The 19,448-nt window shown below is 41.3% G+C and overlaps 1 protein-coding gene across 1 annotated transcript in view; it reads left to right on the top strand.

Annotated features, from left to right (window-relative positions):
- The first annotated feature begins 1,747 nt into the window (after positions 1–1,747).
- The window catches only part of SLC17A6 (solute carrier family 17 member 6), a 54,379-nt gene continuing 36,678 nt past the window's right edge, over positions 1,748–19,448 (top strand). The window contains exons 1-3 of the mRNA XM_074999014.1: positions 1,748–1,833; positions 4,646–4,898; positions 6,285–6,403. Of these exons, the coding sequence (XP_074855115.1) occupies positions 1,748–1,833; positions 4,646–4,898; positions 6,285–6,403 (458 nt within the window). The remainder of the gene's footprint in view (positions 1,834–4,645; positions 4,899–6,284; positions 6,404–19,448) is intronic.

Below are 19,448 nucleotides of genomic sequence, written 5' to 3'. Positions count from 1 at the left end.
ATTGTGAATTTCCTTTTTTCTAATTTATAAATATGTTAATAGAAACTGTAATGTGGATTTCATATTGGAAAGGTTCGAAGCTAAATGCAGTGATCATGATTTAGAAATAAATATAAAATTTAACAATCAGCTGCTAGGTGAGTAAAACTGACAACTACCCAATTCTGGCTGCAGTGAACCTGTGTAAATTGAAAGTTTGTCTCCCTCACACACAGATGTTGGTCCAGAAAGTGATATTGCCTCACCTACCTTATCTTTTTACCAAATTCCGAAAAGATGTAATAACCAAACTTTCAGAACATATCTTGATAACAGAGAAAAAATAAATCTTAAAGTTAAATTGTTTCCTTATTACTAAAGTATCATTAAAGGGCAGGACATAACAGTATAAAATTGCATAGGTAACCAAAGCAAGAAACTCAGAAAACGTTTAAAATATAGATCTAAATTAAGACAACAGACGAGAGAGTTACAAATAGTGAGATTAAAATAAAATCTTAGAGACACAGATTCTGCCTATGGAGATACAATCGCCAGGTTAGTTATATCTGGCGTTAATATTCAGATGTATTTTGCCGTTCGGGCTGTTTCCCCAGAAGCTCTAAATCGCTATCTTTAGATGATCACTCCCTTTGTTTACATCAACAGCACACTTGAATTAAATACATCAGTCTCTGCAGCATGCAGCTAACTCCCTCGCAGTGCTCTGGAGTCCTTGCTCTGAACAACGGGGTCAGGCTATGCGTCAGAAAAAGGGCGGGCGGATGCGAGGGACCAGAGTCCCAAAGTAAACCGGCAGCGTCTCATAAGCGCCAGGTTCCCTGATCAGCCCTCCGGAAAATCTGGAAGGGAGCGACGCCCCGGCGCTGCTCCGGTTTCTGTGGCGCCCCCACGCCATGAGCGCGCCCGCTTCCCCTTGAAAGTTGGCTTCCAGCGAAGCTCCCGGTTGCTTTATCCGTGGTGCTGGGAACACTCGGGGGTAACCCGAGAGCCAATGGCGCTGTCCGTAGTGCTGGAAACACTGGGGCAACCCGAGAGCCAGTGGCGTTGTCCGTGGTGCTGAAATCACTCCGGCGCAAGCTGGAGAGATAAAGGGCGCGGGGCGGACTAGACTCCCCGGCCACCGGCGCGCCAGTCCCCCTCCCCCCGGCTAGCGCCTGGCTCTGGGCGCGCCACAGTGTGAGTTAGCGGCTGTTGACTTGTGCACTGTAACTAGGCACTCGGGCTGCTATTGTCCGAGAGCTTGGAACGTAGCCACCAGCTGCTCCCGGGCTGGCACGGGCTGGGCAGGGGGAACTTTTGACTTCTTCTTTGGAATGATACATTAAATGAATCCCTCTCCCACCCATAGCCTCTCGACCCCTACGGCTTAGGTAAACGTTCACCCGAAAGCCAAGCTTCATTTTAAACACGGGACCATCTTCTCCTAGCAAGTAGAGTCATTCCCCCTCCCAGATCAGCCATGGCACTGCCTCCACCTTCTTCCAGTGACTCCTGCAGTTCCGAAAGGACTTTCTAATTGTGGCTCTCTACTCTGTCCTAGTACGAAATCCGTGGGTTGCACGTAGCTCTCTCTCGCCGTGTGTGTCTCTCTCACACACATACTCACACTCCCCTTGCCTGAAGGCGCACCAATAGCCATTTAATGGGGGAAAAGTTAGAGATTAAGCCAAGATGAGCGATCATCGCTGTTCATAGCAGTGCCCTGCTCAACACAGAGTGGAGCCCAGAGAAAACCTCTGCAGGAATGGAGTCGGTAAAACAAAGGATTTTGACCCCCGGCAAGGAGGGACTGAAGAATTTTGCTGGGAAATCGCTCGGTCAGCTCTACAGGTAAGAAAGAGCCCTTTCACGGGCTGGATTTCTTATTGGAAAGAATGGGAGTCTTCCCTTAGCTTAAAATTGCTGGATCAGTTCGAACGTCCGCTATTTGTGTATGTTTGGTTGCGGATCGAGTCACAGCTATGCATAGATTTTCTTTGTATCGGCTGGATCTTACAAATTGCTATCTCATTACATTATGACACCAAAACAATTTGTACAGTTGGCTTTGGAATGGCGTTTTTAAATATGTCTTTAGAAATTCCCCCATCTTTGTATCCAAGACATCTGATCTCATTTTAAAACGGAAACCAACAGAAAGCTGCACTCTTGTATTTTTATTTCAATTCAGTTCAGAGCACTCGTAGCATCCTTTTCACTTTCCTCATGAAGCTGTTGGGGGAAAAATACCTATAAAATCATTGCTGATTTCGATTAACCGATTCCCTGGTGTAAAGGCCCGAGAGATGAAGAAAAGCACGAAAATGTATAAATAATTGATAACCCAACGATTTTTTTCCCTCTGAAGCTAGGACAAATATATTGAGAGAGGTGCCTTTAATTATTTATCCGACTGCATAGAAAAAGATCATTTGCTTTTGTAGAAGATGCACGACTGCAAAGGACGAAATCAAAGTTAATCCAGCAATCGGGAGACTAGCGTATTTCGTTCGTCTTCAGGTGTATGTACAGATACAGGCAACCACACGCCTGAATTGCAGTGACACCAAATTTGAACACACAGTCCCTCCAGTGTAGCCACATAAATGGCCCTGAGAAATCTAACGGCTTTGATGATCCAAAATTACAATTTTACGATAAAACTAGAAAATAAAAACACGTTGAATATACTTTCGGAGAATGTCCTGTAAAACGAAGGCTCCCATTCTCTCTAACGCTATGAGATCCTTCTGAATATACCAAACTGCGGGAAAGGTTTAATACCAACAGTGGATGTAGTTTCTCTCGACCTCTGCGGCAATATTGTACACAGGCACAGCATTATTCCAACAATAATGTCACCTGATTTACCACTCTCCGTGTACTTTTTGATAGGAAAGGAAATATGACCTGAATTATCAAGGTCAAATGATTATTTTTATTTTAATAGAACCTAGTACAGTCTATAAACATATGGCTATTTTACCATCAGTCTACATACATTTAATCTTTTAAAACTGACTGAAAAATATAAAATATTTGATAGAATACAGTAAATTAGTGTGGGCCTCTCGAATACCACGGGAAATGTATTTTTATTCTCCACAAATAAAACTACAAAAATTGAGGTCAGCCCTGAGTATTTTGCAATAGATACGAAAATAAACCTGCATCTCACATTGCCTTTTATGTCATATCTCAAACAAGTTTTAAAGAATTATCTAAGGAAGCCACTCTTTGAACTTGCCAAGATTTAACAAATAATGCACCAGGACTAGCCACACATATATTTGTCCATCTGTAATTTTAAAGAGGAGATAATCCATGTATTAGGTCCCAAGATTTTGGATCCATTTCAGGGAGAAGCAAAACAATTTCTTACGAAAGCTGGTGCTCAGATTTTATCATTTAAATGAACGAGTTTGGAACATAAAATATGTTGTTATATTTAATTGCATTGTAAGAGGATGGGGAACTTGTTACCTTGACTCAGGTGAGTAAGTCTCTCAGCAATGAAGGCTAAGAGCAAATTCAACTGAGTACGTGTTGCAGTGCATGGCCCATACTTTCGTTACACACCATGTGGAGAACGTCTTGGATCTGATCCTGCCAATCGTTACTCAGGGGATTGACCTCGGTTGAATTACTCGCCTGCGGAGAATTGTTCACGTGAGCAAGGAGTGGGAGGATGCGGTCAAGGCAGCGGTCTAAACAAATGGAATGCTTGACTGCAGATTTCAAATACACTGTTTTTCAGGGGGGGTGCATTTCCGAGTCGTTCATCTGCCTTTTTGCATCTCAATGAGAACCAGCGATTTGGGAAATTTTGTAGCCATAAACCCAGCACGTTTTTCCCTCGAAAAGTCATATTAAGATTTTTCTCTCCTTTAAAAAATAAAACGCGTGTAACTGTTTGGAAGGGTACTTTTTGTGCGTGCAAATGCCTACACAGATTCGTTATGTCAAAGCGTGTAAATATGAACGTATGGATTTTACTGGGTACGTTCACGTTTTCAACCCTCGGCGTTAAGATTTAATAGTTTATTAACTGTGGACACCGAGAGCTAGGTATAAAGCAGACCGGGACTAAACCTAGGTAGTGATCACAATACAGATCGCTTAATGTAAGCTTTACAAGTGCAAGCTGTTAATATGGCAAGGTGTGGAGTCCTCCGCAGTTGGGCATTTCTCCAGCCATTGGCTTCGTTCAAATGTCTAAGACAGCCATTTTGCAGATCTGGAATAAACAGACATAATGGCTCCTTTTTACAGAATTTCTTATGTCCCCACACCCACAAGCAAGAGGCACTGTAGAACTCATTCCTCTAACGTTTATAATGTAATAGCAATAGACTTAAACTTCCAGGATAGTGGTTCAGCTCCCATGAATCCCCTTCGAAGGAGACAATATGGCGCCTCTGCTGTGGTTGCTGCTGCTGTCTTCTAATGCACCCTAGATATCTAACCTGAGGTCTTTAATGACAGAGGAGCAATCACCACCTGCTGCTCTTCACTGCTTGGGGGGAAATGAAAAATTATAGCTCCCACAAGTCGCTGCTACTGTGGGTGGTGTTTAAGTCATGGTGACTTTGCCATTCATGTGAGCTGTTCGGGAGAGTTGGCTTCAGGTCTCTCCCTTGTCCTTTCCTCTTGTGTTGGGCAGAGTCTTGGAGAAGAAACAGAAACCCGGGGACAACATCGAACTGACTGAAGATGGGAAGCCCCTGGAGATGCCCGAGAAGAAAGCTCCCATGTGCGACTGTACCTGCTTTGGGCTCCCCCGGAGGTACATCATTGCCATCATGAGTGGACTGGGATTCTGCATCTCTTTTGGAATCCGTTGTAACTTGGGAGTAGCCATCGTGGATATGGTCAATAACAGCACCATACACCGAGGAGGAAAAATTATTAAAGAGGTGGGAATCTCTCCCTTTATTCCTTTAGCGGGTATATAAACCATAGTATCACCAGGAGAGAGTAGTAACAACGAATAAAGAATGAACAGGCGAAGTAAGACCCCTTTCAATTTTTATGTTATTTCCAATCATTGGAATAATAACAACATCTAGACGGTTTCCCCCTTCTACAATAAGCTGCTGTTTTTGGGTCGGACCTGCCCCAGACCAAAGTCAGGGTTTATTTTAAGCATAAACGACCATGATTAACCTGAGATAAAAAAGAGTCGGGTGTAGAGGGGTTGAAATATCGATGATACCCATTTTATCATCTTTCTTTCGCCCACCAAGAAGTCATTCCGTGGCCCAAGTTCGTGCGCAGACATTTTGTGTTTGTATTCAGCTTTGGAGACCTGAACCATCTCGCAAACTGAATTGAGCACGATAGAGAACAGCAGCACGACTAAACCACTCCAAGGGGGCTGCAGTATTCTCTCTAGGAAAGCGAGTGGTTTATCTTGCAGCGTTTGGCAATTGCAGGATGCCTGAGTTTTGGTTAACAAAATACAAAACCTTGAAAGCAACCTAGTGGCCAGGGAGAAAAACATTTGTTTTAATTTTTAACATGCTTAGCCATCTATATACAACACAGACACACCAGGACAAGAATAGCTGTGATACAGAAATAACATATATAAAATATATTTTTATATATACACACCGACACGTGTACACAGAGGAAGCAACCGACATCTAAAGAGACCCCCTAGGCTGCGTTCGAGTCCACTGCCTGTCTAGCTGGGTATGAAAGTAATGCGTTCCATTGCCAGTCCGGTGATCCGCTTACAATGGGCCAAACATTTTCCCCAGAACACCCTGAAGCATTTTGCTGCTTTCCATGTTTGTGAGTTTTACCTGAGGTGGATGCAGCTGGCGCTCCCTCTCCCGGCTCTGTCTCTGTATAAAGAGTGAGGTCCTAAAACTGGTTGCGAGAGAGACAGAGACAGAGAGAGAGAGAGAGACTTGTCTTTCTCCCGACCTTCCCTGGTCCGCATGGGACACAAAAAGATGGAGATTCGAGACAATCTTTGGTGCCACGAGTCACATATTTGCAGGGTTCATAGCGCTTACGAAATACGACTCTTGACCCTCCTCTCTCCTCCAGTACCATTCCCAGGGCCACCTTTTTCGCAGGCAATCAGGGATGTTTGTTCCTCAGCGTCATTTCAAAGCAAATCCCTTGTTATTTCGGCGTTAGCCCCTTTCCTCATTGCTGTACCGTAAATGCTATGTTCAGCCTTACCCGCCTGCTTAGTGTTAAGCTGCTCTCACTATCTGCCTTGCTCTGGCCTGTTTACATGCTTCCTATTCTTTCTCTCCCTCCTCCTGGCTTATTTAACCTGGAAGAAAGCGAAGTTTAATTGGGATCCTGAAACCGTTGGCATGATCCACGGCTCTTTTTTCTGGGGCTATATCATCACGCAGATCCCGGGGGGATACATCGCCTCCAGACTAGCAGCGAACAGGTAATGATGATCTCATACAGGGTGGCCTGTACCTCGGATTGCTGGGGGTAGGCGGCTGCGCGTTACATCAGGCGGTGGCGCTGCAGGCACCCCGTGGGAGAAGCTGTCTGATTGGTTAATGCTGCTGCTGGGGGCCACTGTTAGCATCTGTTGAATCCAGTAGAAAGGCAGCTCGCCGCTCCGCTTTGGGCTGTTGGGGAGGGAGGCACCGACAGCCGGGCAGTTCCCTTCGGTAAAAGGCCGTTCCCTGCAAGAGGTACCTTTTGTAGCCGAGACGCACCAGGAGAGGCCCTGCCTCGCTGCCGCAGCAGGGACGTGCAAGCCAAAGAGATCTGCAGCGTCAGAATCTGCCGCTGCCAGCCAGCGCCTCCAGCTGGCCCTGCGGCTCCCCTTCCCCAGCAAGGAATTCCAGCACGACTCACTCAAGTCCCGTGGGGCCGTCTCTTGACTGGCCCTTTTCTAACACGAGTGGCGTGCGGACCTTCATCTGTGCGCCTTCGGAGTCAGGCTCCGAGTAATACGAGTGTTTCCAAGGGCATGGGACAAACAGTTGAAACCACTGAGACTGAATATTGCAATGATTATATTGTGTTGCCAGTTACATTACTTCCCCATTTTATAGGGCTTCCCTGTCGGGGTCTTGTCCTTTACAATGCGTATTAAAATACAATTACTCTGATTATTTTTGCACTTTCATCAATTCCCTATTTCACTAAAATGACCACGGGAGAATGTTTCAAGGCCGAGCGATGCTCCCATCCCTTCATTTATTGCGGCACGATCTTTTTCAAAAAGAAAATAGCAGATATCAGTTGTTATTAATTGGCACAGAACTGAATATAGCCCGCTCTGAATCAACTGGGAGAAAAACACGTTTCAATGAGCTTTGCGCAATGAAAAGGAAGTGCAGATGGTGCAGGGTCTTAAAGATTCGTTTCTATGGAGTCTGGCAATATTTCAAGGACGCAGGGTGTGATTCCACCTGTTAATTAGGTCCTCTGAGTATTGGAGACACAGGAGGCATTCATATCCATCCTTAATGACAGAGACTCATCATTTGGAGAGGTAGGAAAGGTCCTAGTGCCACTTGTCTTGAGCAATGGACTAGGCACAAATGGATATTGAAAAGGAAGGTACAGTTTTAGCTCATCTCTGGAGTGTGTGTTATCAGAGGTAGGACTAGGAGGGCTAGAATAGGCTCTGGCTGCCTGTTGAGAGAAAGCCATTGTATTATGTTGTTTAAAAAGAAAAACAAGGACATAAATAGACTTCACAAGCCTGCATTTCTCTTGAGAACAGTGACCTCATTAAAAATAAATCAATGAATGATGAGGTCCTTAGGTGATGTAAACCAGAGTAACTCCATTTACACCAGCAGAGGTTTTGGTGTGTGATTTTGGAAATTAAACAAAAGCATGATGTTAAAAATCATATCCCAGAATGTTTTTATTGTCTAATTAAAATGTCCTTCGCTCCATCTTTACACAAATGGATCAGAAATATAAAAAGCAATTTTAGAAAGAAATCTCAAGAGATTTTTCTCTAAAAGACCTCTGTCCATCCAAACACATGACCTTTGCCTTCCTTTCTGTGCTGAACCCTGTAATCTGAATTGAGTCCATCATTCATTGACTTCAATGGGAGTTTTCTCTTCATAAAGACTGTATAATCTAACCCAGCAAGCCAAATTAATTCTTGGGTATCCTTGTGTAATTTCATGTAAGTAATCTGACTCAATACAGATGCATAGAAGTAGAACTGCAACCAAAAGGGGAGCCAGAAAGGCCCTGAAAGTCTCCAAGAAAAATTCTGCAGTGGAATATGCAACTTGGAATATGTCAACCAAATTCTCCTCTCTATTACACCGGTGCAAATCCAAAGTAATTTCAGTAAAGGTAATCTGCATTTACACCTGTATAACAGAGAGCAGAATCACGGTCACTGGTTGTAACATACAGGTGAGTCTCAGAAACAAATTCACCAGTGATGTAAATATTAGTGTAAACTACCCATCCAGTTGAAATACTGGTGTTTTATAAAACATATGCAATTAGTTGTAAATAGCAAAAGAGTAGAACTTCCACAGATTTTTACGTGCGGTCTGTGGGAAATGATAATATAAATATCAAGGGACAGAAGTGAATTGCTGCAGAACATTTGAAGATAAAGCAAGTTCCCAAACTTTAGGACTAGAGGCTGCCACCCATGTATTATACTGAAATGAACTGTGTATTAGAAGAAGAAAAGGTATATGTGCACCATTCCGAACAATTCCAAGACCCACATGAAGTTGAAGAGAGATGTGGCTACTTAGGTGAGGGTGGATTTCTCCTCGTTGTGCACATCTGCAATGCCTCAGTGCGCACAACATTTATTTTGCACATGGATGTAAAAAACAGAGGGAGCATTGATGCAGAGCAGCTCTGAAATTGCTAGTGGTGCTGAGTCTGGATACTAATTTCAAGTATGCTTTTTAAACATTAGTTCACAAGAGAATTCACCATCTCCCGCTATGAGTATTACAGGCTTAGTCATGACCTCTAGAGAAATGACACACTGTCAGGGAGAGAGGGAGCCAGTGAACAGATGAAAGGGAATGGCATGAGGGAAAGAGTGACTCCTAGTTTCCAGGAGTGCCAAGGGAAAGTGGGGATACACCAGACACTTTAGTGTTGGCAGGGTGTTGCTGTGTATGCGGGAGCTTGTTTGTTTGTAATAAAGATTCAGTCCAGCAGCCCATTTGAAGCTTTAATTACAAGGATTTGAGCATAAATCTAAAATGGTATTAATTTATAAAAAGTGGGAAGAAATCATACTCCAGCGAAAATATGTTCATGTTCACATAATAGAATTCTTCCTGCAGTCCTTTAATTCTCAGTTAAATTAGGACAATATTTTTATTTTCATGAACCAGAACACATTAGCCAGGCCTTTAAAGCTGTCCCCATCCTCAACTTGCCCAGTTTTAAAGCATTTCCTGCTTTCTGCCAACCAAGAATCATCAATGCTGAGCCAAGCCCTTGCTGCTATTTATTTTTCATTTGGTCAATCAATGGAGAGTTTTTTACTGGGATCATGGATTTTTTTTGCTTATTGCCTAAATAAAGACAGTTGCTGTGCATTGGCTCACTTGCTACTTTATTTGCAGCCTCAATCGCACATCTATTACCATGCATATTATTCCCAGTGAGTTCTTCAGGTTCACATTTAGTGTACTATGACAAGAAGGATTGAACAGAGATTTCTGGGATCTCTTCATCTATTAATTTTGCACGGTAGTTTTCATCACAATTAATTTCATATTATGACAGTCTGATTTTTTTCCTCAAGACGTATCTGCTTTTAAATCAGAAATCTTTCTATTTCTATGATTAGATTGATGTAGTACAAGAAAAAACACATTTACAATACTGACAATAGTGGAAAAGAAAATAATGGATCTTTGACAATTCAGAAATATGTTTTTAAATTGTCCTTGGTTGACTTCAGTAACATTTTCAGTTTTGAAGTCAGTGGGACTACAGTATTTCCATGAGTAAAAAGAGGTGGGTTTCTATTTCAATACGTCAGTGGCAATGCTCTGCCACATAGGAATCAGGACGGACATTTGTTTCTTTCTCCCCCGATCATCAAGCTCTGGCAATATTGTAGAACTAGTGAGCTAGTTCTGGAGTAGTACCCTATCTCATACTGAACACCACTACTTTCCTTCCAGGACTAATTTAGACTGGGAATGGAATTAGTGGATTTGCAGAGAGATTCATGCAGAACCTTAAAAAGAGAACATGTTATCACAATGCAGGGCCCTTGAGGCTGCTGTGGCAAAAGAGGAAAGATGGATTCCAAGAACTCTTCTAGAAAGAATGCCCATGAACAAATATACCGTAGACCAATTACAATACCATGCATGTTGATGCTCCTGTGCAAGAAGAGAACATTCAGATTCATACCACTTGTCCAACAGTTTAGAAATGATGAGTATTAATTACTTTTTATTGGATTCACTCTGGATTTCCACAGGATAATTTACAACAAAATACATCCACAGGACAGAGGGCAGCAAATGAGCACACAATTATAGTTGTAATTTAAAAAAATATCATTTGAATATTATCAGTGAAACCAGGGAAATTCCACTGAAGAACTTTGCTATTATTTTTCTGCATTGATAAACTGACTGAGTCATTATTCACAATGCAAGTTACTGCCAATGGAAAGCACTGAAAATCATATTTGAATGCCTTTGAAGGTTTGAATGCCAGTATTATAATGCCCCAATGAGAGAGCCAAATAGTAGGGATTGACAGCATTTCATATTGTCTGGGTGAATACTAGGCCATGAAATGCTGACTGCTCTCTAAACCTAGTCCTCAAAGTTTATAATTAGGTCACAAAAATAACTTTGGCTGAAGCTGATCATAGCTAATCTCAGAGACACAGAGGTTTTTAAAGCAAATGCACATTATACTGACTGAAACTTTGTTAAACAATAAACAATAATAAATAATGAACAAATAAATATGCTTTGGGGGTTAGGAGTTCTTGAACTCTCATAACTCAAAAAATTACTTCTATAAACTTGATTACAAAGATGTTTAGGTATTTTATGGCCATATGAGGGATATTCCGGTACAAAAATGCAGAAATTATTTTTCAGTCGTTAATTTCACTGTCCATTTGAGGCCTGGCAATGACCCAATACTGAGTATTTTCTAAGTATTTCTAAGCATTACATTTATTCAATAGTCCAGAGAAGATGATGCAGTTTGTAGATTGTTTCACTAATATGTCATTTGATTAAATGTACACCATAGAATGCTAGGGCCCAATTCTTAATATATGAATGGTTGTGCTTAGGTCAAAGGGCTCAATCATCCCTTGAATCTGATCTCTGCTTGATTTAGGAGAATCAGTTACAATCACTTATTCTGGGCCAATCCAGACCCACCATGTTAGAGCAGCCTAATTACTGCATTACTTTGTACTACAAGTGCAGATTTCCTATAGGCGCTTAATCAAAGACTGTGATAGTGTAGTGGAGCTCTATCACTTCCCTTCCCACATATCCTCTTCCCTAAATGAGGAGAACAGTTGGCACATGAGTCCCCTCTACTAGGTTTATACCAGCAGGGAGTTCCCACTTGCATCCTGAGAGTCTCCATTAATGAGTTGGAAAATCTGGCCACTTTGTATCACCTGAGTGGTTTGAAGTGGCTGGAGTGTAATGTGGAATCTGGACCCAGGTGATAAATCTCAGGGCAATGCGTTTACAAAAGCAGCCTCTCACCTTGCAGAGGCAGCATTGTCTAACTAGATGACAACAGTACTGGACAACAAGAACTCTATGCTAGCACAGCCTCATGGAGCAAAACAACTTGTTTAGGATTCAGTGGTGCCATTTAGGCAGGCAAAGCATTGTGGGAACCTACTGTTTAATTGAAAGTTAAGGAGGAATTCTGTTGCAGGGACACTGATTTCCTCCTGGAACTCACTGGTACACCAGGGGAGTGAATTGATGTTAACTATTTCCTCTGTTGTGTTGGGTCCACTCCAAGGGATACCACAGGGGAAGCCCCTAGGCTTGACTCCTTCTTGCCCCTCCCACTCCCCCATAGAGCACTGTGCAGCCCTGGAGGTGAAAGGAAGGGATTCTTCTATAAATTGTAACAAGGATATACAAGTAGATGGGAGATTCCTTGTCTCCTCCTTATGCAAGCCAGTGCCTGTAACTGAACCGCTGCTGATTAACCTACTAAGGCTGTCTCCACAGTGGGCGCTATTTTGGGATCAAAAGGTGTTTGAGATAACAGGCACACTATTCCGGCTTCCCTGTAAACTTCATCACTTGAGAAGCACAGAGATACCTCAAAATAGGGCTTTATGTTGGCATGTGGCAATGTTTAAACAGTGCCACATGCTGAAATAGCTTATTTCGCGGTTAGGGCCTAAGGGTACTGTGAGGATCAGTTGTTGTTTGTGCATCCTGTCAAGATGTACATCTCTGTTACCTAAGTGCTGAGTAGTCACTTGAAAAATAACCTCTATGATCTGTAAGTTTATCTTTAAACTAGAAAAGTAATGAAATTCTGAATTTAGCCTACTTCCATACTCACACCTCTGTAAATGTTACAGAGATCTGAGAACAATGTGTGATATCATGCACCTGTTGTGCTATAACACCTAAGTGAAAAAAGTGTGGAGCTGTAATATCATTTTAGGTCACTTTCATATTGTTTTCCTGCATTTGCCAAGTGGAATTTTAATATCTGTGATAGTTAAAATAGGATTTTAATAGGAAACAATGGGACCATATTCTTATAATATAGACGAAAGCGTAGGATGAAATCCTGGCTCCATCAACATTAATATTAAAACTCCTTTTGACTTCACCACAGATTGATTTCACCAACAGATAGCTAGATAGTGCAAACTATGGCAGGCCCAGTGAAGTGAATGGATTTATGACAGTTTATACTAGTTGAGGAGCTGGACCCATGTGTGCAATTTCATGTTTATGTATGAAAGCAATACTTGTGTTCATACATGAACATACATAGTTGAGCATCCAAGTGGCCAGTCAGATGCACTACTGGCCATGAGACCTCCTCCCCACCCTCCCCCCAAAGTCTTTCCCTTATGAAAAGATCATCAAAATACAATAGACATGACAATGGTTTTAAAAAAGAAATAACTTAAACAATTCTATAATAAAGATGTAAGGTTCTCTTTCTCTTTTAAATCTTTGAAATTAGCTAGTTTAAATGGTTATAATTTCATTAAAGCAGCTGGCCTAATATGTTCTTAGTTCATTTCAGAGAATGCTACCCAATTTTTGTAGAATCGTCATTAATTTAGCCTCTATTCAGTTCCATAGTATTGCTTCCTGATTTAGCTTAAATAGAAATAAAGTAACCCAACTTCAAGTTCTTCCTTTTATTTCAGTTTTTAAAATCCAATTCACCCAAGTGGTAAGCACCAAATTCTAATAACCCTTATTCATAGCATGTAATCCTTTTGATTCCACTGGGATTTACTTACATGAACAAATTGCGCTATATTCCATAGAGATACATCAATGCATTTCTTCCCAAGAGGTCAGAAATATTTTAATCTGAACTGTGACGTTAGAGTGAGAATGAAATCCTTACTATTGCTCCTTATCCATAACCAATTAGTAAATTAATAATAATATATTATTCTGAATTCAAAATGTAAATGCATCTTTCTATTCACATTTTTGCCTGCTAAATTATTTCACATGATTTTTATATATAGAAGTAATAAAGTGTTCTTATATCTAATGTATTCTTATAGTTAACAAACAACAGATGAGTAATTCTGTACCTGATATATATATAAGAATGTTTGATTTGTTGTTTGGCTATGCAGGTTTTAATTCCCACCCTTCTAACTTAATTGCATTATAATATAACTCCTGAGATGCTATTTCTGCCAACCCCTTGTTCTATTTTCACTTAAAAACCATTCAGCTTGAAATGGGCTGTGCTCTCAGGCACAGGTGCAGGTCTCTTCTGTTTCCAGTCAGAACAGCCAACACAGCACAAAGCCCCAAGAATCTCTGTCACCCCACTGTGTTGCAGGGCCTTTTAAGAACCTCTCCTGAGGGTGGCTGGTGGTGCTGCTCCCTGTGCCATATGGCTTGAAGTCCTTCAATTTTTGTGTCATGAATGATGAAGCCATTTTCACAATTTAATGATTCACCAAGGGCTTTGGGTAGTGGGGGGTTTGTTTGATAAAAGAGGACCTCAGATGTGTAGCAAAATTAATAATGCATCCATGCCTTTATTAGATTGGATTAGACTGTGAGGGATCAGCTTTTACATATTAATACTTCACAAAAGGCTTAACATAGGGTTTAGTATGAGAAGCACACAGACACCTCCCCCACCCCATGCTGAAGCACAAATGGAAATAGCCTGTTTCGTCACAGTTTTTAGATGACAAGAAAAATTGTTATTTTGGCACAGCTTGTTGAAATGCATTGCATTATTAGTATTACCACCCTGAAGGCAAACAGCACCACAGACAAGCACAGACAAAACAGGCAGTGGAAATAAGAGTACACCTCTAATTTTGGTGGAAGCTTCCGCTTCCTATATTTGTCGTGCTGGCAGCTAAGAGTGTAAGCCCTTCTGATATTCATGGAACAATCCCAATTTTGTAGGGCCTATTCTGTTTCATTTGAATTAGGAGGACATTACAGCAAAGTAATTGAGTGCTCCACTTTGAATGGAAGCTATCCCACCCCTGTTTAAGGAATTAAACACATGTTTAACTTTCCATCCTGTGTCTCCTGAAAAATCTTTAGTCTGTTGCTATGATATCATCATGCTCTGGCAATTCTTTGACACGTTAAAGACATTTTGGAGACTATACCTTACTATCAGTCTTGGAGTGTCTCTGCAAAGTGAAGTCTATCTTCTCTTTCAGTACTTGTAGGCTGAGTCTGGACTAGCCCTCAGCTTCGAAGGGGGCATGGTAATTAGGGTGTTGGGAAATTACTAATGAAGTGCTGCAGTGCATATGCAGCACTTCATTGGGCTAAATCTCTCCTGCAGCAACTTCAAAGTGTAAAACTTTGAAGTGCTGGCTTGCGTGTAGCTATGGGTTAGCCGTGGGTACTTCAAAGTGCCTGTGCTACTTCAAAGTCCCTTTACTCAAGCTGACACTTTGAAGTAAGTGCTGCATATGCACTGCAGCATTTCATTAGTAATCTCCCATCACCCTGATTAACATGCCCCATTGGAAATTGGGGGCTAGTCTAGACACAGCCTTAGAGAAGAGTAAATAAAATGGGTCAGGAGGAGAAACACTAAATGGTATATAACTCCCAGTCTTACTTAGAAGTTCTGTTTTTCTTCATGGTCAGGACTATATCAGCTTGGTGATACATCTATTTCTCACCTTGAAAAGTATTGTGTTCTTCATTCAGTGAATATGAACATTTAAAACGGTGTCTCCAAATTGATATCTCAGAATTCTTGAACCCAATTAATTGATACAAATTCTTAACATCACACACATCAGTGACAATACTGACTGTCACTCTCCTGTATTGCCTTCTAACCCATGCTTGCCTACGTTGTTCACGGTACAGTGACGGAGGGTAGTTTGTCTGAACATTCAAGTCATGATGAAATCTGAGAATCATGTTTAGTTTTAGTTATGGCTGGATTGTGTCCCCATGCTGTTGCAGAGATATAACACGCAAGCTGGAATTCCATGGGATGCAGTACTTGCCAGAAGAGACATTGTTACTGTCTCTCTCTTTGGCCTCAGCCACATAAATATCAACTTAACTTTAAGCATATGAATATTCCCATTGACTTCAAGTTAAGCATGTTCTTAATACTTTGCTAGACTGTTTTAGAATGTGCAAATTCACAGGCATGCAGTAGAGAAAACAAGGTATTTGTACTTCATTGCAAGTACAACATAAGAACATAAAAACTTCCATACTGGGTCAGACTAAAGGTCTAGCCTAGTATCCTGTATTCCTGCAGTGGCCAATGTCAGAAGTCTCGAAGGGAGTTAACAGAACACACAATCATCAAGTGATCTCTCCTCTGCCACCCGTTTCCAGCACCTGACAAAGAGAGGCTAGGGAAACCATTCCTACCCATCTTGGCTAATAAGTATTGATTGACCAATGTTCCTTGAATTCATCTACTTCAGTTTTTAACCCTATTAAAGTCCTGGTCTCCATAACATCCCCTGGAAAGCAGCTCCATCTGTTGACTGTGAGCTGTGTGAAGAAATACTTCTTTATGTTTGGTTTTAATCTGCTATGTATTCATTTCATGTGGGGACCCCTCATTCTTATTCGCTTTCTCCTTACCTGTCATGACTTTATAGACCTCTGTCATGTTCCTCAAATTAGTCTCCTCTTTTTTAAGATGAAAATTTCCAGTCCTTTTAATCTCTCTTCATATGGAAACTGTTCCAAACCTGTAATCATTTTGTTGCCCTTTTCTGAACTCATTTCCAATGCCAGCATATGGCATGAGATGAACACATCTGTACACAGTATTCAAGGTGTGGGCAAACCATGGATTTATACAGAGGCAGTAAGATATTCTCTATCCCTTTTTAAATGAATTCTAACATTCTGTTTGCTTTTGTGACTGTTGCTCATTGAGTGGATGTTTTCAGAAAACTCTTCGCAATGAATCTAGGGCCATGGCTGCCACTGCCCCTCCCTTTTGGAAGGGGCAAGCAAATATGGCCGATGGACAATGCAAATGAGTCAAGATTTAACTATTGTGTGGCTCATTTGCATACTCATGTGGAATCTCAATTCCAGAAGAGCTGATTCTGAAAGCCAAAACAGATGTGTAGATGGGGTTCATTCAAAAGAGAACCCCAGTTTTAAAAGCACCCTTCTTGCTAATACATGGCATGGCTGCTATTTCAAAATAACAGATGGGTTATTTCAAAACTGGTAAACCTCATTATACGAAGAATTGTGCCTATTTTGAAATAAGGCCTCTGAAGACGAGGAAGGGGGGCTATTTTGAAATAAGCCATAGTACATCCAATGGCTCTACTTCAAAATAGTCTCTATTGTGTCTGGGTGCTCTGTTTCAAAATAACACTTAGCTATATCAAAATGCATTTTGTGTTGTGTGTAGCTGCGTTGTTTTGAGTTAAGCTACTCTGGAAATCTCTTCAGAATAGTTTATATTTAAATAATGCTGCTGTGTCTACACTGAGCCCTAGGGCCGACAGTTTGATGCAAATAAGCAGTCTCAAAATGCAAAGTGGCTCATTTGCATATTCATTCAGCTAATGTGCATATTTGTGAGGCTAATCAAGCAGTGTTGGTGTGGTTCTGCCAACAAAGGGGGTTTTTGCCAGCAGAACCACAGCTACACTGCTTGTTTTCTGCTGCAATTATGCAAATTAGCCACATGAATATGCACACTAGGTGTATGTATATGGAAACGCGCCTCCATTGTGCATTTTTGAGACTGCTTATTTGCATCAAACTGTTGGCCCTAGGGCTCAGTGTAGACACAGCCTTGGTGTTGAGCACTCTATTTAGGCCTCAGCACAGCTCCCAATAAGCAGTGTAGATAAGAAATCACTTGTGCACCTACTGCTATACCTTCAGGAGTAGAGAGTAAAAAGGGGGCAGGGTGAAGGAGAAGAAAGGACCTGTTTGGGAAGACATAGGTCTTGGCATGATCCTGTGCAAATGAAGCAAGTAGGTACATGCTTCCCCCTTTACTAGAGAGTCAGCCACATATCAGCCACATATCACATGCTCTTTTTTGACCTTTTAAACCTCTGATTGGTAGACGCTGGGGATGGATCACTCAATGAATTACTCTGTTGTGTCCACATCTTCTGAAATGTCTGGCACTGGGTGTTGATGAAAGACAGGATACTAGGCTATGTGGACTGTTGGTCTCACACAGTATGGCTGTTATGTTACTCTTCAGTGAAAACATACTCTTATACCTTGATAACAATTTTTGGACCTCCGTGCTTTATATATTGCTTCTGTTCTGGTGAGGCAATGATCTGAAGAAGGGGGTCTGTCCCACAAAAGCTCATCACCTAATAAATTATTCTGTTAGTCTTTAAAGTGCTACATGACTGCTTTTTTTGATACTCTTATACCTACACTGTGGAGGACTAAAGCTCTTAACCTAGGGTGAAATAGCTCTGCCTAGGGTGAAATTCACCCACTAGTTTGGCCGCATGATTTGGGATGGTCTAGAGGTGAGGAAGTAATGTTGGCTGAGTGCGAAGAAGTGGTCAGTCAGTTGGGTCCATGATTACACAGTATTCGTAGGCATAGTGCCAATGGGTCATATACCCTATCTGCTAGCAGGGGATGGTATACAGTGGTGACAGTACCATGCGTTTGCACAGATTCTGTGATTCTGTGAAACCCAATTGTTCTCACACATAACACTTGTTTCATAAGGTTTTAAAAAAGAGTTGTAAATTTCATTCAGAAAGAGCTAAGGTTGGTGAAATACAGCAGAAAGCTATCCAACTTACTCTAAGGGTTTTCTCTGATAGCTCCAGTCTTTGCTTAAAACATCTGGAAATTATGTGAAGAGCACAGAAAGATAGGAGGCGGTAAACAGTGCAATTGTTTGATCTGAGATCACTTGGGAATGGGTGTGGAGAATGCTATTCTTGGTGAAAATACTTCAGTAAATAAAGGCAGAGTATGAAGAGACAGGGGAACTCCTCTCTCTTAAGGCTTAAAGATACAACTGTCTCAGTTATATGGCTATAAATTGCCATTGAGAGCAGCACAGTAGAAACACATATTCAGGCTCTGTGCAGTGCATTGATGAATACGGCAAGAAAGATGCCAGACCATATTTACAAAGGGACAGAAAAAGACACAAAGATGTCAGAATCAGAATGCCATTAAATCACTTAGTGGTATGCCCTCACATTGAAAACTGGGTACCCTTCTGGTCATCCCATCTCCAAAAAGGAGAGAACAGAAATAGAAAAGATCCACCAAAGGGCAATCAATGAGATTAGAAGAAAAAGAAGGCATCCATATAAATGGATATTAAGGAGATTATTAGGGCTATTTAGTTTAGAGAGTACATGAATAAAAAGTGACATGATAGTTGCAATTAAATAATGAAGAGTACAGAAAAGGTCAATCAGGTGCTCCTAATTAACCTTTCTCTTAATACATAGGCAAGGAGATACCCAGTGAAACCAAGAGGCCACCCTTTAACTCTGGTAGAAGGAAATATAATACACACACATTACATTGCTAGCATGTGGATCTCATTGTGACAAAATAATATTGAGTCAAACACCATAGTAGCAGTCAGAGAAGGATTAGACTGAAAAGAGTATAAACTACAATTTCATTAGCTGGAATAAAAAGGGTTAAGGGGTATCAATACTTATTCATCAGGACATACTCAAACTCTAACCACCAGGGTTTGGGGGAGAACTTTCCCCATTACTGAGAAACATCTGGTAGTGGTCAAAGTTGAAGACATGAAAGTGAAATAGCCACCCCACTGATCTGAAC

The sequence above is a fragment of the Carettochelys insculpta genome, chromosome 6 (genome assembly GCF_033958435.1).
Source record: "Carettochelys insculpta isolate YL-2023 chromosome 6, ASM3395843v1, whole genome shotgun sequence".
Lineage (NCBI taxonomy): Eukaryota > Metazoa > Chordata > Testudines > Carettochelyidae > Carettochelys > Carettochelys insculpta.
This window is presented reverse-complemented; position numbering and strand designations above follow the sequence as displayed.